The sequence below is a fragment of the Rattus rattus genome, chromosome 3 (genome assembly GCF_011064425.1).
Source record: "Rattus rattus isolate New Zealand chromosome 3, Rrattus_CSIRO_v1, whole genome shotgun sequence".
Lineage (NCBI taxonomy): Eukaryota > Metazoa > Chordata > Mammalia > Rodentia > Muridae > Rattus > Rattus rattus.
Genome location: NC_046156.1, coordinates 63,763,267 through 63,787,617, shown reverse-complemented (window position 1 = coordinate 63,787,617; position 24,351 = coordinate 63,763,267). Strand labels below are relative to the sequence as shown.

The 24,351-nt window shown below is 48.7% G+C and overlaps 1 protein-coding gene across 2 annotated transcripts in view; it reads right to left on the bottom strand.

Annotated features, from left to right (window-relative positions):
* Window positions 1-229: 229 nt before the first annotated feature.
* Il6r (interleukin 6 receptor) overlaps window positions 230-24,351 on the bottom strand; it is a 48,630-nt gene continuing 24,508 nt past the window's right edge. Inside the window, exons 2-10 of one of the 2 annotated variants that reach the window (XM_032897940.1) lie at window positions 23,762-23,998; window positions 22,727-22,850; window positions 20,553-20,737; window positions 20,078-20,244; window positions 19,477-19,618; window positions 10,437-10,483; window positions 9,400-9,469; window positions 8,360-8,459; window positions 230-3,594 (exon numbers count right to left, since the gene is read on the bottom strand). In XM_032897940.1, the coding sequence (XP_032753831.1) occupies window positions 3,363-3,594; window positions 8,360-8,459; window positions 9,400-9,469; window positions 10,437-10,483; window positions 19,477-19,618; window positions 20,078-20,244; window positions 20,553-20,737; window positions 22,727-22,850; window positions 23,762-23,998 (1,304 nt within the window). In that variant the 3' untranslated portion in view covers window positions 230-3,362. The remainder of the gene's footprint in view (window positions 3,595-8,359; window positions 8,460-9,399; window positions 9,470-10,436; window positions 10,484-19,476; window positions 19,619-20,077; window positions 20,245-20,552; window positions 20,738-22,726; window positions 22,851-23,761; window positions 23,999-24,351) is intronic. The other variant, XM_032897941.1, reaches the window with a different exon arrangement.

Here is a 24,351-nt window from a genome sequence, read left to right as displayed (position 1 = left end):
CTGTCTGTCTGTGGGAGTGGTATAAGTGAAATACAAGGCCTCACTAGCCTCAAAGGTGCAGAAATCCTCACGCCTCTGCCTTCCTAGTGTCAGCTTAGAGGACCGAGCTGCTGTGCCCTCAAAAGCAGTCCTAATTAATTAGTTAACCATCCTCATTCTTCACTCCTCAATAATCACAGAAGGTTTCCCTTCTCATGAAAAGGTTCCCAACACAGAAGTACATCTCAAATGCAGTTTTAGAAATTATTTATTTCAAACAGTTACAATCTTCACTTTAAAGCAAACAATGGCAAAAAAAAAAAGGCATTGAAAAACCCTGACTTTGCAGAAAGTTTTAGGTATCAGCTTACAGGTAACAGAGCATAAAAACCTTAAAAACATTGTCTCAAAGACAAAAACATGTAGCACTGAGGTATTCTGCTTAACGGATGTGATCTCTTGCCAAAAAGTCTCTCTGTCTGCTCCAGCTTGCTACACACTGTACCAGTCCTTTCTCTGAAAACAAGATCTCCATCTGAGCATATGTTCACAAAACTGACAATGTTCCTTAATGAGCACTAAGGTTGCCATAGAAACTTCCTGGAACTGGCACCCGACCATACTAGGACTACAGGCTGGAGGGACCTTTGGCAGACCCTCCCCAGTGCCAGTCCCAGGACCTGAGCCAGCTGGCCTGCCTCCTCCCACAGTGAGGTACAGCCTCACTCTAGGCTCTCCCACTGAAAGCTTCTTGGGCTGATCCTGCCTCTCCAAATGAAAACAGCTTTCTCACCACCTCCACCTGCAGTTGAGTGTGGGAATCTTCCCCAACTAGGTCAGCCATAAAGAACTGCTAGGAAACTCTGCAGCTCAGAACCCAAGCAACCAGGCAAGCCAGGCATTCCTTAAACCAGCACACCATAACTAACCCTGGCCCACCCTGCCGGGCGCTGCTCCACGCTGGCTGCAAGCCAATTCCAGCAGTGAAGCCCATACCAGTTTCCTTTCTCCCAAGACACCAGGGACATAGGAAAGATACAGTGTGAGCTTTCAGCCAGGTGAGAAGGTGTAAAGACAAGGCTCATGGAGAGAAAGGACTGTCACCAAATGTCGTGGGTGTGGCCAAGGCTTCTTCCTTGAAATAGTTTAAAGCTATTTCACTAATGCCAGAAGGACCAAAGACCTCTTTAGAACCTGAGTTGGTATGGCTTCCCCTCGTTCTACCATACACGTTTAAGGTCATGTTTAAATCATCTCTGGGTAAACCCTCCACATCTGGCTGCCTGGGCACTGAATGCTGGTGTTAAGTGGTACTGTTGACAAGGCAGACCTGTGGGCTGTGGAAACTCTGGTAAGGATGACCCAAGGATGGGACAACCATTCAACTAGCACAGATCTGAGGCCCGAAGCAGCTGAGGGCATAACCTGTGCGAACTGAACAAAGCTGGAGCTCAGATGAAACAGACTTCATTGACTTAGCTTATAAAAAGTCAAAAGGGAAAAGCATCCTTTTGACATGGGGGGGAGGCTATCCTGTTACAACAATAGTGAAAGCAATAACAGCTTGGAGATCAAAGCTATTTAGCTTTCAGAGATAATGAGCTATCTGGATTTCAATCTTCCGCCAGCCTGCTCTGCCTGGCTTGGAACAGCACGCGGGCAGAGCCACGTGAGGGACTGAAGAACAGTGCGTGGGCACAGTCACCTATTCCCCGAAGATCGCTGTTTCTAATGTTTCCCTTTTCACAGCATTTTTTACTACCCTTGAGTCCCAAAGACTTAGCAAAGAAGGAAAAAAAAATAAACATGACTACCTGCCTGATGTTTTTGTCAACCGACAGAGCTTTTTTCTAAGACAGCAACAGGCCCTGAAATGAACAAAGCCCACAAAGAAAATAACTGCTTAAGTCAGTGGCCCCTTGGAGCTGGCAAGCAGATGGCACAAGGTGACAGCTTCCGAGCTCTGCCACGTCTCGTGGTGGTGGTATTTTGTGAAAAGGCGAGCTCCTAGCATAGTTCTGTAATACAGCAAATGTGGGGTGCTGTGGTTGCGTAACTCGCTTTAATCACAGCATTACCCTGTGGCTCTGTGGTCTCCTTGGTGACCACCAACCTCACTGGCTTTTTCAATGCCCCAGGGGAAAGCAGCTGAGGCGACTCAGTTGAATGTAAAGCAAGGAAGGCCGAGGTGGCAGTGAGGTGTAGCAGGAAGCAGACACCCTTCCTGCCCACGCCTGGGGAGTATTCACAGGTCATTCCCTGAAGCAGAGTATGGACAGACTATTTTTACACTTTTTAAGACAAAAAGAAAAAAATCAAAATACAAAACGAAACCAAAGGCTTTTCTGTTACAGGAAACAGGGTTGTTTTTTCCTCGATTTTCACCTGACTTGGTGTTTAGACTAAACTTACTGCACTTACCCTGGGGTGGGGGGGTGAGGGCTCATACACCAGGGTACAGTGAGCGGCCTCTTCCAGCGTCTCAAGAGGAACAAGCAACAGTCTTCTAGAAACCAAAATGGAAGTGCATTCTTGCTAGTTAAAGTTTTCTTTTTGCATGAATGTCATCTTTCCTAGTAGCTTAAGTCCAGTTGAAACCAGTATGGGCAAGGCCAGGGTAAAGTAGTTATACTCTCTGCCCTGGAAGAGGCGCCACCCCCTACCACCGTCCCTCTTCTGGGAGAGTAGGGGGACAGGAAACGTGTTTTCCGGGCTGTATCCCCCTCAAGTACCACACGGACAGTGGACACCCATCCTCTCTCTACTTCCGCTCCGCTTCTCTCCTGAAGTCCTGAGATCGAAGAAGATAAAACCTCAAGTCAGCAGTGCCTAGGATTACTATTCACATTTAAAAACTGCTTATGAGGAATTAATTGTCATTCCTCGTAAGCCATCAGGCCCTGAGATGTTAGTCACCACCACCGGGCAGCTGCTTCTCCAGGTGTTGAGAAGGAAAGTAGAACCAAGCTTCCTCGCGGCCTCGGTGGCCTAGGAAAGAGAATGGCCAAGGTGCTTGGATTCTAGGAGTTCAAGCTAAAAGGCAGCTTGGGGCAGTGAACCAGAGCTAGGCAACTGGGGCAGCCTTTGACGCCCCTTCCAGAGGCTTCCTGAGCAGATAGCTTGTGAGCCACCATCAGGTGTGGAGCTGACGGGCGAGCGTCTCTATTCAGAGTCATCGCAGGCTCTCTTCATGATGGCTCGTGCTCCTCACAGCCCCTTCTTTCGAAGCCCATGCAGCACACCAGTCTTCTCCCACTCAGAACCTTTGCAAGGCTCCTGTGGGATCGTGAAGCTGCAGCCCCGCCCACCCCGCCCCCCAGCCCTGGTGGCGGGGGCCGGCAGTGAGAAACTTGCGTGCCAGCTGCCAGGTACCCTCCAGACAATTATCTGGGGAATAAGTAGTCTCTGTTGCTGTTGTCATTAGGGCACTGTGGGTCCCTGACACCCAGGCAGCTGTGGCTTCCGGTGTTGTCAGTCCCAGAGCTGTTATGGGACCCTGATGGGGTGAGGAGAGGAACCAGGAGGAAGGTCGGCTTCAGCGGTCCCAAGGGATACGGTGGGGGAGAAGTCGTCTTGCTTTCCTTCTCAGCCTGTGACTTCCATTTCTTCTTGAGTCTTTATACAAACACACAAAAACAAACACACAGACCTTAGCCTCCGCCCAGGTCAAAGGCATAATGAAAGACCCTAGCAGCAGCAGGCTGCCTCTGTTGGTTAGGTGTGCCTAGGTTCTGCTTACAGAAATGCTGACTGTCTGCCTCCCACATCATCACCAGAGCTCCCACAACGCCCTGAAGAGCTGGTGAGTTTCAAAACCACCTCAAGAACATATCTTACTGACTTCATTTACAAAGGGAGGGCAATGGAAGTGTTCCTTTATGCACTTCAAAAGTCACCTGACATGCCCTCAATCTGCCCTGGGACAGGGGCTACCTATTGGGCTCACACCATCAGGTCTCTATCTATTCACGTAAAAAAAGAAAAGAAAGGAAAACAAGAAAAAAAAGGGGGGGGGGGGGGAGAATACCCTTCAGTAGGGAAGAAACATGGAACTCCGTCTAACTAAGGCTGGCAGGAGGCAGGTCATTCACAGAGCCCGCAGTGAGCAGCAGAGGACAGGCTGTCCACGTGGTCCTTAGCATCACTCAATCCTGTGCTCCAGATCCAGTACTACCATCCTCAGGTCTCCGGACACCTCCACCCGCCCACCCCACCCCAGCAGGGAGAGACGGGGGCAGCACTGGGCATGTGGTGACTCATCTGACAGGAAAGTCAGTGGTAGCAGGAAGGAGATAAGGCATCGCCTTCATCGCAGCCTCCTCCGTGCGATGTCTGGGCCCCGGGCCAGGCTCAATAACCACGAGAGTCACCTGACAGCTAGAAGAAAGCTGAGCCGCAGATACAGATCTGCAAAAGTGTGGTGGAGGTGGGGGGCTCCTTCCCAAGGGGCCCTTGGCAAGGCGTGCTGAACCAGGGCCTCCTCTCTCCCCTATGACTTCCATCTCCACGCTGATTCGCTGCATACTGACTCCACAGTGGGAATAAGGTGACCATACCTAAGGAAGGGCTAGGGTGGGGGAGGGAAAGCCAGCGTCATAAACAAGATTTGGGCATTTTGGGGGCTTGAGACCAGCAGACTATTCCTGTTCTTGCCATGATAAGTGATTGATAGCTGGCTCTGAATCTGCTGTTGGCTCTTGGCCTGTTATTCAAGCAACGTAAACAATCTGCGGAATGCTATTTGGCTGCAGGAAGAGAGCCCAGTAGTTGCAAAGGGGAGTGTGCTCAGTTGCTGAGTGGAATTCTCCCTGAAAGGATTGAGGACACGCTGCTACACCATGGACTGCAAAGCATTCAGACACTGGGGCCCAGGGATTCATGTGAGAATATACCCTTAAAATGGCTGTGGTGGTTTGAATAAGAACCACCCCCCCACCCCCCCAGACTCATATATTTGAATGCTTAGTCACCAGGGAGTAGTATTATTTGAAAGGATTAGAAGGACTAGGAGGTGTGGCCTACTGGAGGAAGTGTGTCACTGGGGGTGGGATTTGAGGTTTTAAAAGCCCCTGCCAGTTCCAGTGTTTCTATTTCTGCCTAAGGATCAGAATGTCGTTCTCAGCTACTTCTCCAACACCATGCCTGCCATGCCTGATGCCATGCTCCCTGCCTCCAATTAAATGGGGTGGTTCACGGCGTCTTCACAGCAATAGACTAGTGACTAAGACAATGATATAAACATGGAAGAACCTTAAGTGCAAAGATGTCCGGCACAGTGCTGTTTTTAAAAGCGAAACATCTTCCAGTGCCTGATAACAGTTACCCTGGGAATCTGTACTTCCAAGAGAAGCCTATTGCTAATGAGTGTGAAGTTTACAAAGAACATGAAAATATTTACAAAGTGAAAATATTTTCAAAAAGGTAGGATTAGAGGGGTTTTATTTTTATTTTTAGTCATAGGTATGTGTGCCTGTGTGCGGGTATGTACTTGTAAATACAGGTATCCAGAAAGGCTAGAGGAAGCTATTGGATCCCCTGGTGCTAGAGTTACATACAGGTGGTATAAGTCACCCAATGCAGGTGCTGAGAACCAGCTCAGATCCTATGCAAGGAGAGTTCGTGTTCTCAACTGCTGAGCCATCTCTCCAGCCCAGAGTTTAGAATACACACACACACACACACACCCCTGCAGAGGGGCTGGAGAGAGAGCTCAGTACTAGAGCACTTGCCTAGAATTCATTAAGCTCTAGACACTTAGCAAATTACCTGTAATAAAGCACAATTCTTACTGCTCTTTTAAACACCACATGGAAATGATCTCTACAACTGGAGGACTGTGGTGGTTTGAATGAGGATGGCCCCCATAGGCTCATATGTTTGAATGCTTGCTCCCTAGTTAGTGGAACTGTTTCGTAAGAATTAGAAGGTGTGGCCTTGCTGTAGGGGGTGCTTTATTCCTGTAGGACTTTGAGGTTTCAAAAACCCTCACCATACTCAGCACCCCTCCCATCTCTCTGCAAATCAGATGGAGTTCTCAGCTCCAGCTGTACCTCCAGTGCCAGCGCCTTATCTTCCTGCTGCCCAGACTTCCCAGTATGATAGACTAAGCTTCTGAAACTGGAAGCAAGCCCCCAGTTATACTCTTTCTTTTATAAACTGTTTTGTTCTCGGTGTTTTGTCACAGTAATAGAACAGTAAGTGAGACAAAGACAGGAGAGCCGAGCTCCAGGAGAAGTGAGCTTTCCTTTTGAAACATTGTTTCTGAGCATCACTAAACCAGTTGATACTCACACCTAGCATGGGCGCAGATGAATGAGCAGGACCTAGAGGCCTGGGCGTGGCCAATAGATGTGTCCAGTTTGCAGTCTGTGGGCAGCACACTCCCCTAGAGAGCTAGGAATACAGCCCAACACAAAACCATTAACTAACTTGAAACGATGTGACATATTTCATTTGGGGAGGATTGAGTCTCTGTAGCTCCTGCTGGCCTTAAACTCTGTGTTCCTGCGGAATTCATCACATCCCGCAGCAGTTTAAAGAATACCAGAATGAAACATTGTAACTAGTTCAAAATGACTTCGTGTCTGTTTGTTTGGGTTCTTTTCATCTGTTTGTTTGGGTCGGGATCTCATTAGGTGGCCCTATAGAATTCACTATGCAGATCACCCTGAACTGGAATTCAAGAGATCCTCCTGCCTCAGCCTCCCCAGGGCTGGGACTATGGTCATGTGCCACTACACTTTATGATGAGTTTTAAGCTGTAGGTATACAACTAATAATTTTAAGTCCACTCTAGGAAAATGTGCAGAAAAATAACAGAATTTTTTCAGTTTCAGGAGAACTGATCCCTGTAGGTTGTTACCTCCACCTAAGAAAGGGTAAACTTTGTCGGTAGTATATTTTAGTTGTTTTCATTTTCTCTAACATCGCTAGAGAAATATTTAGAAAAGTATTTAGCTCAGGGCATAAACTAAATGTTCTAAAACTATGCTATCCCGACTGGCAAAATGTCAAACGCCTACCACACTTGCAACCCAGACACTGTGTCTCAGCCAGCATTTAACTCCCTGACTCCATGGTGTCTCTAAGTGATAGTCTTTTCTTGCTAGGGAGTCTTAAAAAATAGAGGAGGTTCTCATTATTTGAAGTTACTAGGTTGTTTTGTTTTATTTGGGGGCTCAGGGGAGTTCAAGACAACAAGGTTTCTCTGTGTAGCCCTGGCTGCCCTGGAACTCACTTTGTAGACAAGGCTGCCTCAATTCAGAAATTTGCCTGCCTCTACTTCATGAGCACTGGGATCAAAGGCATGAGCCACCGGGCCTGGCTTGAAATTACTAGTTTTATCAGGCAAGTGTCACCTGCCTATAATCCCAATATGTGGGAGGTAGAGACAGAAGGATGAAGAGTTTGAAACCAGCCTGGGCTTCATGCTAAGACTCTCTCAAAAAAACAAAACTAAAGTAAGCAAACGGGCCTCTCTTACTAATAAATCTGCCCTATGCGGAATAAAGTAGAATCTCAGCAGGCAGGAAATAAATTGCTGGCACGTTCTTAGCACAGGCACTTACTTCCCTCAGGGGCTGTGGGAGCTGGCAGTAGCCAGTGTCTGAGCCTAAGCCACTGGCAAGCAAACTGATCTGTATTAGCACACCTAAGCGCCTAGTAGGGCCAGTTGGGTTACCTCAGCCTGTGTAGACTTGGTCCATGGGCTAGGGTCTACAGGGCATGTCATGCAGCCCTGGCTCCTGTACAACCCCTGGGGCCATTTCCTTATTGGTTGATTAAAGATTTTGACTACATGACCCTTAAGGCCCCATCCCATGAACCAAGCTTTGTGTCCTGGGCTTCTTACGAGGTGTAATCACACTACCTCTTTCAGCTTGAGTTTCCTCCTTCATTCTTTCACAGGAAAATCATAATTTGGACCCAGGGACATAGCTCAATGCCAGAGGTCCTGTCTAGCCCTGGGTTCAAACTCCAGCACTGAAAATAAGGAACGGAAGGAAGAATCAGAACAAGAACAGCCCTGAGCTGAGCACAGCCTGATGTGGTTTTGAGTGTTGGTTGTCAGGCCAGCTCAGGGCCTCTGTGAGGGCCTCAGGAGCTAGAATTCTCTGCCAAGGACCTCCGCTTCCTCCTCACCATGGCTGTGCTACTGTGGCTCTGCCCATGTCCCTTCTTCCTTGTCAGGGATTGTCACTAGACAGTACCTGTCCTGTCCCTGGCCCCCTGCAGCACCTGACCCAGGACTCAGTGTGTTATGTGTTCACTTGCTGAATGAAGAAATGAATGAGTGAAGCTCCTTAGGTTCTGACGCCCCCTTGGGCATCTGAAAGCTAAGACACAAGAGTGCAGCCCAGTGACCCAGGACCCATCTCACCTCAAGATGATGAAGACACAGAGAAGCAACCCAAACGCCAGGCTTCCTCCAGCTACCAGGAATGTGGGCAGGGGTATGGGCGAGGATCCTTGCACCGGGGCTGTGGGCAGAGGAGAGGAATGATAGAAAGAAGGAAGGGGGAGGGAAGAGGGCAGGACAGAAGGAAGGGAAGGGGGGAAGAAAGTCAGGCAGCGGATACTAGAAGCAGACACAGCTCTGGATGGCAGCAGAACTCTGAAGAGGCACTGCCCAGACTGATCCCTCAGTGACTGCGGGAGAATGCCCCATTCAATGGTTCATATGGGGTTGATGTCCACTGCAGCCAACCAAAGGGCCATTCACTCTCAAGAGTAGCTTTTCTGGTATCCTTTACCCTGGCTCCGGGAAGAAGGCTCATGAGAGTCAGAGGCTCCTAGGACTCTGTGGTGGTCACTAGGACCAAGTCAGGGAGACTCAGGGGCTTTCAACAAGTATTTAGAAGCAATTTCTACCTCGGGATGTCATCTCTTTCCTATTCCCAACTCGGCAGTGAAGCCACTGACTGGCCATGTCCCTTCTCCTGCAGGACTCCCCACAGATCTCCCTTCCTGACCAGAGTGTTCTGTTTACCTTTCCTGAGACCCTTTCCTGCCTAGTTCTAAAGAGAGGCCGCACGCTCTTGGCCGAGCCAGTGCAGCTATGCAAACAGGTTTCCTTCCACAGACGCTCCATTTTGGTCTCCGGCAATGATGCTCACGGTCTACTCTGTCACACTGTGGACTGACCGCAAGTTGACTTCCTGATCTGTCCATCTCTTCTCATGGGCCTCATCATATCTTGGCAAACAATGGCAAATGGGCGTATGGAACAATGAAAGGCGAGCCGGTGCTATAGTTCACTGGTGGCAGGTCGGCCTAGCATGCATGAGGACCAAGGTTCAGTCCCCAGTACTGCAAAGACTTACATAAAGCAATGGAAGATTGTTGCCTTTGATCATCTGCTAAGTGTCCACAGGAGAGCTTTTCTGCAGGCCAGAGGAACACCAAGATACTAGTGCTTACCGAGGACACTCGTTGCTTCTGTAGAACTTCCGTACTGATCCTCGTGGTTGTCATAGTCTTCAACAGAGACCTAGGAGAGATGACCCTCACCATCAGCCTGCCCAAACTTCACAGGGACTTCTACATGTCTTCCACAAAGCCACCACCTCCTTTCTGTGTCCTGAACCTCTCTGTGCCCCGCCTTCATCGACCGCCTGCCTGTCACTGGTGTTGTTTCTGTGCTCACTTCCCCTAGGCCAGGTGGAGTTCTTTCCACCCATGTCTCTGCCAAAGGCACACAGGATGTGTTCAGTAAACACAGCAGCTGTCCATGAGGTCTGTTGCCAGGTGCCATGGGAGCCTCCCAGGAAAATGGTCCTCCCACCCCTTCTGCACTCTGCACTATCCAGCTGTATGGGCAGATTTCTGAGTCCACATGGACTTACGTTCTGCTTCTAGATCTGAGAGATTTCACCCACATAGTGGAATGGGCGGCCAGTCTCAGCTGGTGTCAGTTCTCCTAGGACCTACCTGGAACTCTCTGGCCTGAGAGGCAAGGATTCACCTGCCTTTTCCTATGAAGGCACCAGAAATCTCCACAAAGATAGCCCCTTGAGGACATCCCTTCTAGAACAGCCCTAGATAGCCCTGTGTGTGAGGCCCAGACCCCTGCTTTCTTCTTTGTGCTTTGGGGGCAGAGGAACAAAGACTCCAGCTTCTTGTTGAGGGAATTAAGGACCACGCGAAGAGATAGAGATGGGCGGGAAATTGGATTAGTGAAGGAATTTGTTAAGCAGCCTCAGCCGTAATCCGCTTTCCAATACTTCATGATACCAGGCTGCCACAGGGGAGGGCTAAGATAAATTGAATCTGGTCTCAGACTAAGCTGTCAGTGATATCCAAAGACCTGGTGATGAAATAGTAGTCACCAGAGCCAGGCAGATGGCACTTTAAGGCTTCTGGGGACAGGGAACTGGCCACATCTCTGGAGGCTCAGTGGGCACTGAAACCAGACTTGGGGCAGTGCATGCCCTGACCCTTTCTGGGGGCAAGCTCACCTGTGTGGGGTTCCCCAGGATCCCTGCCGGAGTGGTCCTGGGCTCTGCTGGTAGAAGGAAGAGTTAGTGACTCATGGACCCTGGGACACACGGTCAGAGCAATCCAGAGCATCACAATGTGCTGGGAATGGCCCCACACCTGTAACCCTAACACCCAAGGAGGAGGGGTGCCTCAAAGTTGAAACTGGTACAGAGGAGATTCTATCCCCAAAGGTTTTTTTTTCAATATAATCCATATTTTTTGGAGCAGAATGCTGAGAATCCAGAACTCTCCAATACTAGAGGACTAGCTATGTCAATTATGATAAAGCCATCTAACACAGTGGCCTGGAAAAAAATCTGTTTCACATTATATCATATATATATATATATAAACATTACTATGCCTGATTATTTTGTAGCTACTAAAAATAAAAGTTCAGGGTGCACGCCTTTAAGCCCAGAACTTGGGAAACAGAAGCCAGCCTGGTCTTCATAGAGCATCCCAAGAGAGTCAGTGTTACACAGTGAGATGGTGTCTCAGAAACAAAAACAAAAAATAAAACTTCAAGTTTTAAGTGGTCACGAACACTGGCAGCTTTTCCAGAAGACCCAGGTTTGAGTCCCAGCACCCACATGTTGGCTCCCAACCCTCTATACCTCCCATACTCCTCAGTCCATCTGACCAGCCTCTGTAGGCATTGGCTGTGGTGCACAGGCACAGTGTAAACAGGACACCCATAAACAGAGATAAAAATGAAAAAAAAATCAAATGAAAAAAGGATGAGTTAAATTTTTAAAAGTAACAAATAAATAAAACTTCAAAATATGTATTTCAGAAAAACATTGAAGACATAGTATAATATATTAAAAAACACATGCTATGATCCAAAGTTTCTAAAACGTGTTTTGTTTATATTGTTGTACATTATATACTGCAATAAGTGCACAGAAAGAGAAAGGGCAGGATGGTATCCCTAGCGAGATATGAGCACTATGAACAGAAATTCCTTGAGCTCACTTTTCTGCAGTAAAATTTATGAAGGATCAGAGACTCGTGCCTGGATGGGCCAAAGACACCCTGATAAAAAGGAGTGGACAGCTGTGGAGGAGGCCACTCCCTTCATGGGAACTGCCTTCCACAGACATCAAACTTGAGAGCAGGCCCAGAATGGGGCCTGAGGGACCAGCTCTGAACCTTGCCAGGCAAGGAATGGAATGACTCAGAATCTCTTATCATCTCAGTGCTTTTTCCACTAAGAAGTTAAAAATACCACCAAATATAAGACATTCAGCGTCCCCAACCATGAAGAATAAGGCAGAGGACAGAGTGACCTGTTGCTGCTTGGGGGAGAATTTCCAATGGGCTACACCACCTCCAGGAAGGACAAGCACACGACAACCCTGGCGGTGTTGAAAGAAGGCCCAGAGAGGGAAAGCAATTTGTCTAAGTTCACAAAGCAAATTAACTCAGAACTGAACTTCAAATTGTGGCGAGGACCCAGCATCTCATACTTTTGTGCTCCTCCCAACTTAGGCTAATAAGAACAGTTCAGCCCACAGAAGGGTGTATACAAAAGGGAGTATACAGAAGGGAGTATACAGAGAGAGTGTACAGAAGGGAGTACATAGAAGGGTATACACAGAAGGGTGTATACAGAAGAAGGGAGTATACAGAAGAGAATATACAGAAGGGAGTACACAGAAGGGTGTACACAGAAGGGAGTATACAGAAGGGTGTACACAGAAGGGGTATACAGAAGGGAGTATACAGAAGGGTGTACACAGAAGGGGGTATACAGAAAGAGTATACAGAAGAGAATATACAGAAGGGAGTATACAGAACAGAATATACAGAAGGGAATATACAGAAGGGTGCATACAGAAGAGAGTATACAGAAGGGAGTATACAGAAGGGTGCATACAGAAGAGAATATACAGAAGGGAGTATACAGAAGAGAATATACAGAAGGGAGTATACAGAAGGGTGCATACAGAAGAGAGTATACAGAAGGGTGCATACAGAAGAGAGTATACAGAAGGGAGTATACAGAAGAGAATATACAGAAGGGAGTATACATAAAGGTGCATACAGAAGAGAGTATACAGAAGGGTGTACACAGAAGGGAGTATACAGAAGAGAATATACAAAAGGGAGTATACAGAAGGATGTGCACATAAAGGAATATGAAGGACAACAGAGCATGCATAGTCTGGTACTAGATAAAAAGCTAAAACCAGGAGATAAGGGCGGCAGTGAATAGAAAAACAGGTCGAAACACTCTGATGGCCATTTGGCCCAGAGGTTCCCCAGACCCAGTCATATTCAACACCATAGAATCTTTTTTCAAGCCCTACCCCATCCCTACAGGTCTCAGAACCCTGACAACAAGCCTCATCGAGTTCTACTAGGGACTGTGAACACGTGTGAGTGGATGGATTGGCTTTGGGAGACCGGGTCTCTCTATAGCCTATGATGATTTGGGACTTACTATTTAGACCAGGCTGACCTTTGACCTTGAATTCAATTTTATTTTTTCTTTCTTCTATTTTGGGGGGTGGGGTGAGAAGGGTTTCTCTGTGTGCCCTTGATGTCTTCTGTAGACCAGGCTGGCCTTTAAATCACAGAGATCAATCTGCCTCTGCCTCCTGAGTGTTGGAATCAAAGGTGTGCACCACCGCTACCAGCAAGTTCAATTTTCCTGAGTCCTAGGATCATAAATGTAAAACCATGCCAGGCTCCTGGCAGGCTCTTGTGGGTGAGTGGGTGTCTGTTTTGGTTTATTGGTTGTTGCTGTTGTTTGGTTTTGAAACAAAGTCTTACATTTCAGCTCAACTGTCCTGGAACTCACTATATAAATCAGCCTGACCCCAAATTTAGGTTAATCCTCCCGCCTTTGTCTCCCAGGTGTTAGGACTACAAGCACAGGTCACCGTGCCTGGTGTCTTTGTCATTGCTGTTTTGATCTTTGAAACAGGGTCTCATTCTGAAGCCCAGGTCACTCTGGAACTCACAGCAGTCCTCTGTCTTAGCCTCTCAAGTTCTTGATTACAGACGTGAGCGTCACACTTGACCAGAATCTTCAGTTTGGTGGGGGGAGGGGGCTGGAGAGGTGGCTCAGCAGGCAAGAGCACTGGCTGCTCTTGGACAGAACCTAGATTCGGTTCTCAGCAGCCCCAAGTCAGCTGTAACTCCGGGTCCAGGGGACCCAGTGCATTTTCTGCCTCCATGGGTGCCGGGCACACATCCATACACACGGGCAAAACACCCATCACATCAAATGGAACTTAAAACAAGTTAGTAAATGTGGGGAGTGCCAGCAAGATGCCTCACATAAGCCAGAAACCCACCCGCAGAGCTGGGGGAGGGAGAGAATCATGCCTGGAAGTTATCCTGTGACCTTCACATGTGTGCTTTGGTTTGCACACCTACACTCACAAGCACACCACACACTGAAAATAAATACATCTTTTAAAAATGTAAAGATGGGGAAACTGAGGCAAGAAGAAGGAAAATAACTTTCTCAAAGTTAGTAGAAAGTGGCAAAGCCATAATTTTGCATGTTTCTCCCCTCCCCCATGTGTATGTGTGTGAGCGTGTGCAGGTTTATGTGTGTGTGCTTACACGTGTGTGCCCATGCAAGTGTGGCCCATGGCATAAACATCGAGCGCCCTGCTCCATATCTTCCCTCTCCCTGAACCTGGACCGAGGCTGGCAGCCAGCAGCCCCCACTGTCCTCTATCTCTCCCCAGGAAAACATCCCCTCAGCCCCAAAGTAGCTTAAACCAAGTCTGTCTGGCTCCAATAGTGAACATTTAGAATACCTACTTGGATCTAGGGGTGTAGTTCAGTTTGACCCTCAGCACTGTATAAACTGGGCATGGTGGCACTGACCTGAGGGACACTCCCGCAATCCTAGCCTAAGGAGGTTGGAGACAGGAGGAGTGGAGAAGGAAGATATCATGGAGTCCTGGGTGAAAGCCAGCTCATAGCTGCTCTAAAATTGCCACTTTCCTTGTCTCTGAAGCCTCAAGGCTCCGGGAGGCAGGTCTGAGTTTAGGGTTTTCTAGGCAGGTGTTAGTACTCCTAAGTGACAAATAACCAAACTGGGGCTGAGTTAGGTACTTCCCCAAAGTCACACTAACAAGGGACAGAGCCAGCTATCGGACCCATGACCGTCCACTTGACTCCAAATAAGCATGGTGTGCCAGCTGCAGGTGGGGGACCAGGGGATGGAAGGTTTGAGAAAAGTGCAGAAGAGGCGCAGGGGAAGAAAGTGGGGGAGGGTGCTCTGAGGAGAGAGCTGGGCTGACTGAGACTGCAGCCAGAACCCTGAACCTGCAACAGTTCTATGAAGGTTCTGTGAAGGAGGAAATCTCCTTAGCTGCAGGAGCTCAGACCACGGGGAGTCACTTGCTGGAGCATCCCCTTCCCTGACAGTGACCTCCTGCTGACCCCAGCAGGAGAGGAGAAATTGCCAGACACCTTCCCTCCATCCTCCCAACCTTCTCACTTGTAAAAGCAGCCAGAGCTGGACCTGACCTCCAAAGAAAGGATATTAGGCCAGGTGAGGTGGCCACAGGCTCTGGGGGGCGTGGGTTTACCTCCCTTTCCCATTATCCATTGTTGATTTGTTTCTGTAGCCTGTGTGGTTTCCCCTCCTAGGGACTATGACAGGGAGTTGTAAGGGTTTTCTTGGAGTATAAAATAACCTATTACGTGCATGACTCCCAACTACACACACACACACACACACACAGAAACACACACACACACACACACAGAAACACACATATAGAGAAAAACACACACACACACACACACACACACACACACACACACACACACACACACACACACCATCTCAACCCTCCAGGCCACATCCAGCTCCCTGCATGGCCTTCCTAAGCACTTTGCCTCACATTCAGTTAAAACTGGAATCCGCAATCCTGGGCACTCCTTCTCTAGGAGCTCTGAGAAGTGCCTGTCCCCAGGGAATCCCTCCTCCCTGTGCTAAGAGCTCCAGCCTAGCTTTCCTACCCTAACACCAGTGGCATTCTCTCCAACAGCCACTGCTTTGGAACTGATGATGTGACCTGACCTTGCTTTTTGCTTTCTTTTTTTTTTTTTTTCTTTTTTTCAGAGCTGGGGACCGAACTCAGGGCCTTGTGCTTGCTAGGCAAGCGCTCTACCACTGAGCTAAATCCCCAACCCCCTGACCTTGCTTTTTGAAGCATGAACCCCAAAATGGTGTGAGTCTGGGACCCCCACTCTCCATACAGAGAGCTGTGCCAGAGCCTCTAGGGTGCAGCACCTGCAGACTCCCTGAGCCCCTTCTGCCACTCCTACCCCACAGAGAAGGCAGACCCTACAGCGGCCAGGAAGACAATTGTGAGCTGCGGTCCTAAGAGTGGAGCAGCCCTTATGCCTATCCCCATATTAAAATCACTCCAAACAAGATTTTTCAAACGTCCCACTTCATTTACTCCTCTAGATTCTGGTCCAGTCGGCTCAGGATGGCACCTGAGGGAGCACCTTTGAGTGTCCCAGCCCCTCCTTCTCCACCCCAGAGCTCACTACACAGGAGATCACTTCTGACGTGTCCCAGCCACCCCTTGCTAATCCTGCCATGCTTCCCTCGTGAGAAGACTGTTTTGACTCTGGACTCAAAAACCCCTGAGGTACCATCTCCACTCTACAGATGACAAGACTGAGGCTCTAAGATGTTAATCACCTTTGACAACATCCAACATGATTCCCATGTCCGGTGAGCCTCCTATGACCTCTGTGTCCCCCGAGTCATCAGTCCTACCTAATCTGGGAGCCAGCAGCTTCTTTTTGTCAGGGCCTGGAGAGCTTAAGGTCCTAATGGTCTGGAAGCCACCACGATACAGTATCTAATGCATCAGTGAAGCCCAACAGCCCAGGAGCTCTTTGGCCATGAGTGGGCCTATGCTTCCCACTCCAGCTTGTCTCATTTCACAGAATCAGGTGCCAATTTCCAACCTAGCCCCTCTAGCCTAAGACCATCCGAGTTCCTCTGCCTTGCCTCCCACGACCCTATACCCCACCGTCCCACCTCCATGCAGGAGTGCAGAGGTTTCTCTCTTAGACATGCCGCTGAAGTAGAGAGCCTCCACTCCACCCCCACCCAGGAAGGACCGCAGCCTTTGGCTTGTGTGAGGAGGCAAGGGTTCTGTATGAACTTTCTCGGCCATTGCACATGGACAGCACCTTCTACTAGAGATTCAAGGTCAGGAGACTAGATGGCTGAGGAACCCACCAACCACACATGCAGCCTAGCCTGGGAGTTGGAGCAGCCCCAGCAATGCAGGTCCTGAGGAAACCCAGGAGAGTTCAGAGAGCAGAGACTGCTGGGAGGCTCACTAGGGTTACTCCCCAGGGCTCAATGGGGTCATTGTAGGCCCTGTCTCAACAAAACAAACCAGAATAAGCCAAAAAAAAAAAAAAAAAAAAAAAAAAAAAAGAAAAGAAAGAAAAGGAAGGAGAAAAATGGACGAGAGAGAGAGAGAGAGAGAGAGAGAGAGAGAGAGAGAGCTAGTTTTGATAAGTTGAAGTTGAAGGAAAATGAAACCTTTTTAATTCTAGCGCTTGGGGTACAGAGGCGAGTGGATCTATGAGTTTGAGGCCAACCTGGTCTACACTGTGTACTCTCAAACAACACAAAGTGGAACCACTGCTGAGGTCGTTCCTCAAAAATACTAAAAACACAATCGCCCCACGTGTAAGTACACACTAGACCTGAACTCACTAGTCAGGAGAAGGTTTATAGCAGTATCCATCCGACAGGACGGAAATTCTAACTCACATGCATGAAGTGTGTAAGGTGGTCAAACTCAGAAACAGAAAGTTGGAGCTAGGGAAGGGGCGGGGATGGGAAGTGAATGTTCAGGGTCAAGGGATTCCAGATGCATCTGCCAGATGCAAGTGATCTGCAGATGGACGTGGAGACTGAAGGAAGCATTACAAATGTGTAACGATTAAAACAGGGCTGGCTGGGTTGGGGATTTAGCTCAGTGGTAGAGCGCTTGCCTAGGAAGCGCAAGGCCCTGGGTTCGGTCCCCAGCTCCAAAAAAAAAAAAAAAAAAAAAAAAAAACAGGGCTGGCCATGTAAGCTCAATGCCCCAGAATCCATGTTAGAAAAAACAGAATAAGGATGGGAGGGAGGGAGAATAAGGATGGCTGTGAGGGATGATGGTTAGGGAGGTGGACCAGCAGCATACCAGCAGCTCTCTGTTTCACCAGCCCAGCCCTCTCAGCAAGCACCGGGCCAATGGAAAAGCTTACAGCAAAAGCTGATGGGGTATAGTGCACAGGGAACCACACAGCAGGTTGACCTCTGGTCTCCAAACACACAAAACAAAAACCGTTATGATAACAAGGCATGGTGGCTCACGCCTGTAATCCCAGTACTCAGGAGCCCAGGTAAAACCAGAGTTCAAGGGCAGAATACATAATGAGGCCCTTCTCAAGAACCTCCTGCAAAAGAGTTTTAAAAGTGAATTCTTCAGCATGCACATTGTAGCACAATAAAAAAAAAATTAATTAATTAATTAAAAGAAAAAAAAAACTTGGGTTTCCGTTGCAATTGTTTGTTTTGAAATAGGATCTCACTATGTAGAACAGGCTGACCTTGGACTCACAGAGTGCCTCTGCCTGCACCACACTTAGCCAAAAGAAATTTTTGAAGAAGCTGTTTCTGGACCAGGCTAGGGATATAGATCAGTGGTAGAACATTTTCTTATCACATATAAAACCTTGACTCTCATAGCATACCAAAGGAAACAATAGGGATCAGAACTCTAACAAAAACTGTGTGTGGGTGTGTGTGTGTTTGTGTTTATGTGTGTGTCTATGAGTGTGCATGTGTGTGTATGTGTGTATGTGTGTGTGTGTGTGTGTGTGTGTGTGTGTGTGTGTGTGTCTCCATGCTGTGCAGAAGAGGGCACTGGAGTTACAGGTGGTTATTAGCCACTAGATGTGGCTTTTGGGGAACAAACTGGAATCCTCCAGAAAAGCAAATGCTCTTAACCACTGAACAATCTGTCCAGCCCCCAAACAGGAATCCGCAAAGGTGCTTATGACTATCTATCTAAGGTACGTGGTTGGAGCAGGGGCTGCAGCATAGTGGATTGCCCTTGCCTAGAACACATTCAACACCCAGAACCTATGAACCAGGTGTGGTGATACACACTTGGGATCCCAGCACTTCAGAGGTAGGTGTGAGAATGGAAAGTTTAACGTCATCCTGAGCTGCATAGTGAGTTCAAGATCAACCTGGGTCACAAGAGACTGCCTCAAACAAACAGAGTTGAGAGACAGAAACAACTGCCGGCCTGTACAGGAAGACGTCCTTTACACCATGCTGCAAGTTACTCGGCTCACCAAGACTTTATATGCTCCACATTCATGTAAGAGCTGTGTCAACACATGCACACGCACACGCCACGCACACGCGCACGCACACACATCAAGGACAGGTTGACACAGTCTAGCTTCTTAAGTGCTCTGATTTAAATGGCTTCACTAAATAAGTTATGTGCTCCTCACCCAGGTCGTAGCCGGAAGTAAGCTCAGAAGAAGAGAGCCCTGTAAGCAAACCACCTCGGGCTCTTGAGGGACAGCGGCAGAGCCTCACAGAGAGCTGGAGCCGGAGCGGACAATGCTGCAAGGGGAAGATGGTGCCACAGGGAGACCCCAAGACAGGAAGGGACAGAACTCCACAGGAGAGACGAGAGAGGAGGGGTATCTCTAATACCACACCTATGGGGCGAGAGGGATACACTGACACAAGAGTCCTCTTTCCCCCTGAGGTCAGGGTGGGGAAGTGGTGAGACTGGAACACGGCCCAGCCAGTGTTCTCCTTTTTGTCACTGAACTCAGTAAGTTCTAAGCCTGCCTGGACTGAGTGAGGCACTTTCTCAATGAACTGAAACGAAGGGGGTGACGGGGGCTTAGCATGCTTTGCCATACAGTACAAGGCTGACATACTCATAAGCTGAAAGGTGCCCCATCCTCCCTCCATGTAGACCCAGGTACCTAGCCAAGGAGTGCCTGTGACCTCCGGGGACCACTTGCTCCACTGGCCAATGTCAAACTCCTCCTTCCCACGGACCTGCACCACATGCTTTACTCCTCGCAAGGCATCATGGATGATGCATTGATGCTGGGCCACCTGGAGCTGAAGATGGAGACACAGTGAGTCCCAGTGACACCAGTGAGGCAATGCTACAGAGGGAGGGCACTCTTGACCACCCCGCTTAGTTGGCAGAGGCTTGCACCACCCGGGAGGCTGAGGTGGAATCATTCTCAAACAGAAGCCGGCCTTCTCCTGAGGCCAATCAGAAGGAGTCTGGCCTGGCATTATTAGTCTTATTTTATAAAGACAGAGCCAAGACTCATAAAGTTAAATGGCTCACCCAAGACTATGAAGGACAGAAGGGGCCAAGCTGGACCAGAACCCACTTCTTTCCTGATGTCCTACTTCCCCTAAGACCTAGGGGCATTTTTCTCTTTAGATATAGATCTCAGCTGGGCATGGAGGCACTTGGGAGCTTGGGAGGCTAAGGAAGGAGGATTGTCATGAGTCTGAGACTACTACAGGGTGAAACTTTATATCCAAATAAAGGAAACGAATTACCGGCCACACCGTGAACGTCTTTGACCATACAGGTCGGTATCGAAGCTCGAATTGCAACAAGTAGTAACTTGGGTCCCAGGACTCAGGGTCTTGCCAACTGACTTTGAGCCAACGAGGCCTTCCAGGTATGGCTGATACCACAAGGTTGGCAGGTGGATCCGGCTGCACTGTGGAGAGAGAATAGGGCTTCTATGGGGCAGCAAGCATGAGGAGACCTTCAAAGACTCGGCAGACATACACCACTCCCCAGAAATGTCTAAATCTTATTTATTTCGTGGAAACAGAACCCAGAACCTTGCACCTGGTAGGCAAAACCTCATTGGATCGCCCCTTAAAACCCCATGCTCGTCTGAAGAAGACCCCCATCTATTTATCAGCAATGCCCCAGAAGACCCAGCTGCCAAGCCCCTCTGCACACCCTCCCTGCCTCTCCCAGGGATAGATCAGAAACATTCCTCAGGAGAAGCTCGCTTACCCATTTTTAAACTCTGAAACACTACATTGTGGCTGGACCTGCTTCCGACACTGTTTGCAACGCACAGTGACACTATGTGGTACACTTTGTCACCCTCCAGGATCTCCACCTCGCAGGAGAAGCTTTTCAGCTGCTGAGAATACTGGCAGGGCACCTGGAAGTCACTCTTCCCGTTGGTGGTGTTGCTGTGGGACACAAGGGACGAAGGGCACCGAAGTTCTAGCAAATTTTTGTTTGTTTTTTCAAGAAAAAGAAGTCTGGCTCAGGAATTGGAAGCTCGGGAACTGATTCTAGCTTTCAGGTTTCAACTCAGCCAGTGTCTACTCCTATTAGTGTCTGTGATGTGCAGCATGCTTTTCAACCCACATGTTTATTTCCTCCCTAGAAAATAGGAAAGCTAATGGCATCAGTGCCCATCTGATAGGATCTTTGGCAGAGCCCAGCCAATGAGGGGCAGGTGGAGGAGAAGGCCCCTCTGATCTCACATTGTCACTGTGTCTTCATCTCTGACTTCCTTCCTGGGTCTTGTCCTTCGCACTATAAAGGATACAGAAATGAATAAGAAAAGCCCTTCCCTGTCCCAGGGCACAGAAGTGATACGGCAAAAAAGCTGGGGAATCACCAAAGCACACAAGGGGAACTGGAGGGAGAGGGGAAATAGAAAAGAACTCTTAAGACTGAAGACGGCCAAGGGAAGGCCCGGAAACCTGAGATCTCACCCACTTCCACCTTCCCTGCCACTAGAAAACAAGTGAGCAACCTCAGACTCAGATAAGGACCTTGGGCTCAACCCATGCTGGTCGCCACACTGGTTTTGTAATATGGAAATTCTCCCCCATCTGCTGGGGGTATTTGAGACCCTTCGGTGAGAGACCTGAGACAAGCAGGCCTGGTACAGCATTTGTTCCTAACGCCCTGCAGCACTGCAGGCTCCTGGGTGACCCTCGCTGCCTGATCTTGTTCTAGGGCCAGGGTGATGAACTCTGCTAACCAGATGATCAGGAGCTCTGTGGAACAGCGCTGGTACCAGAGCTGATTCACAACCTGGGTGGGGTAACTTAGAATGACCCAATTTAAAGGATGCATTTGTTTACTTCTGGGAATTTCCACTTAATATTCCGGGGCCATGTTTGACTGGTAGTAACTACACCCATAGGAGGGACCCATAAGAAGGAATACCACACTCTGACCCACTCAAACTTTATTATAAATATCTAGGCTTGTGGGTGGAGACTGCAGTTTCCCTAGCAGGGTACATTACACTTCCTCTACCTCCCTGACCCCAGGTCTCCATGCCATGTTCTAATAGGCAAAGGTCTGGATGGGTCGCACCTCATCCCCCATCCATGACCACTCTCTGTATCCTGTCCTTATAATGCTCACAGGGCCAAGGTACTGTCTGATAGCAGCCTTCCAGCCTCATTCCTAGCCCCCAGAGCCATTTCCTGTAGGACAACACCCCAAACCTTTAGACCCTGACAGAAAGTGGTCATCCCATCCTGGGCTTGGGTTCGCTTCCTAACCTCTTAGAACCACTTCCTAGCCAGATGGCCTCAAGCAAATTAATCAGTCTCACCGAACCCCATCCTGCATTTCCCATAGCTGTTGGGTAAGATAAATTGAATTGAGCCGAGAGCTTAGTTCCTTTATTCCAAAGGATCTTTCTTTCTTTCTTTCTTTCTTTCTTTCTTTCTTTCTTTCTTTCTTTCTTTCTTTCTTTCTTCCTCTCTTTCTTTCTTTCTTTCTCTCTTTCTTTCTTTCTTTTTTAATTTTTGGAATAACTGAGGATCAAAACATGGCCTTACACATGTTATGTGACAGACTTGGGGAGACTTTCTACTGATAAAGCCATTTGGTCCTGCAGCTGAAGAAATGGCTCAGTAGTTAAAGACACTTGTTGCTCTCGCAGAGGGCCCTGGAACCGAATGCTAGCACCCACAAGGCGGTTCACACCACCTGTAATCCCAGTTTCAGGAGGTTCAATAGGCATGCATGTGGTGCACATACATGCATTCAGGCGGAACACTCATACACGTAAAATTAAATAAATGTAAAAAGGTAACACAGGTCCCTTGCACTCAGTGCAGCAGTTATCTGGAAGAAGTCCACCCTTCTTCCTAGGACACCAGTGAGCATCAGCGAACCGGGAGCCCACAGCCCCCCCTCCCACTTACATTTTCTTTGCAAACATCACAGCCTTCGTGGTTGGAGAGGGCGTGCTGCTTGGATGCCACTCACAAAAAGCATTTACGAGGGGGTTCTTCCGGAAGCAGGAGAGCTTGGGCTCCTCTGGGGGAACTGAAAGAGAACTCAGCAGGATGAGGGAGTGCAAAGCACACCTGCTGTGTGCATCATCACCCCTCCCCCACCCCAGCGGAGGGGACAACCTGGTTCAGCTCGGAGCCACAAAGGACAACACAACTCCCCAGAGTCCCGGGCACAGAGAGAAGGTGCCATTCCCTTTTAGGGTTGCTGGCTACAGCAGTGGTTCTCAACCTGTGGGTCACGACCCCTTTGGCAAACTTTTCTCTCCAAAAACATTTGGGTTCCGACTCATAACGGTAGCGAAATTACAGATGTGAAGTGGCAATGGAAATAGTTTAATGGTTGGAAGGAGGTCACCACAACATGAAGAACTGTATTAAAGCATTAGGTAGGTTGAGAACCACTGCTCTAAAGGGTTGAAAAGATGAAGCGAAAAGATTGCCTCACCTGATGTGGACACTGAACACCAGAAGGACTACACAGGACGTAAGGAAGAAGAGAGCAGGGTTTGCCTCAGGGCATGACCCTCCAGCTTCCACTGGGGCTGAGGGAGCCTTTAGCCTGCTAATCCTGGGGGGTGTAGGGGGCGCCATCTGAGGGTCTCATGTGTGTTTCCTGTGAGCTGTGCAGTCTTCAGCCCTGACACTTACTTTCTCTTTGCAACACTTTGCAACAGGGAAACACGATAAAGTTCACTTTATTTTGCTAAAAGAATCTGAAGGAGTTAGCAGGAGTTAAGCCCAGGTGCCTGGCTGGGAGTCCAGAGCTATTAAATTTGCCAGACGGCTTCCACCGCTGGCCACATGCATGGCCCTTTCCTGAAACTCTTGAGTCAAAAAAGAAAACGACAAACTTAAAGGATCAGTCAGGAAATCTTTCTGGAATGCAGAGGACATTAAAGCCACCCTCGGAGCCACTTCAAAGACACTGAGGGCACAACTCACCATCCACCAGCAAGGGCACAGTCCCAACCAGATGATCATCCAGGAAGCACAAATAGTCCCCAGTGTCGTTGACCTGCACGGCCCTCAGAACCAGTGTGTTTCCCGTGGTAGTCCATTCTCTGCTCTGTGAGCCTGAGTACACCCAGTGAATGGTAGCATTGCCTGCTGCTTCCTTCCCGGGGCAGATCAGGGTAACAGTGGCCCCTGGCAGGCTCGTCACCGTACCATTTGCCACCTCTGGGGAAGAAAAACACAAAGTAAGCCATGGCAACTTGAAAATGGGGCTTTAGGTATGATTTGCAGAAGTCAAAGGCCTTCACAGGAACACCTGCGGAGCCCTCCCATGGTCAAGCCTGCCCCACATCTGAACGGCCTCCAGAAACCTCCCAGACCACCAAGCTGTCTGCTACAGTTCACCCGCTCAAGCCATGATCCAGCAATCCAGCTCCCCTGATAGAAAACCCTTTAAAGAGACAGGTGAGGTGGTGCTCACCTTTAATGTCCCCCATTTGGGAGACAGAGGTGACCAGATCTCTGATATTTCAAGGCTAAGGTCAACTTGGTCTACATAGCAAGTTTTGGATCAGTCA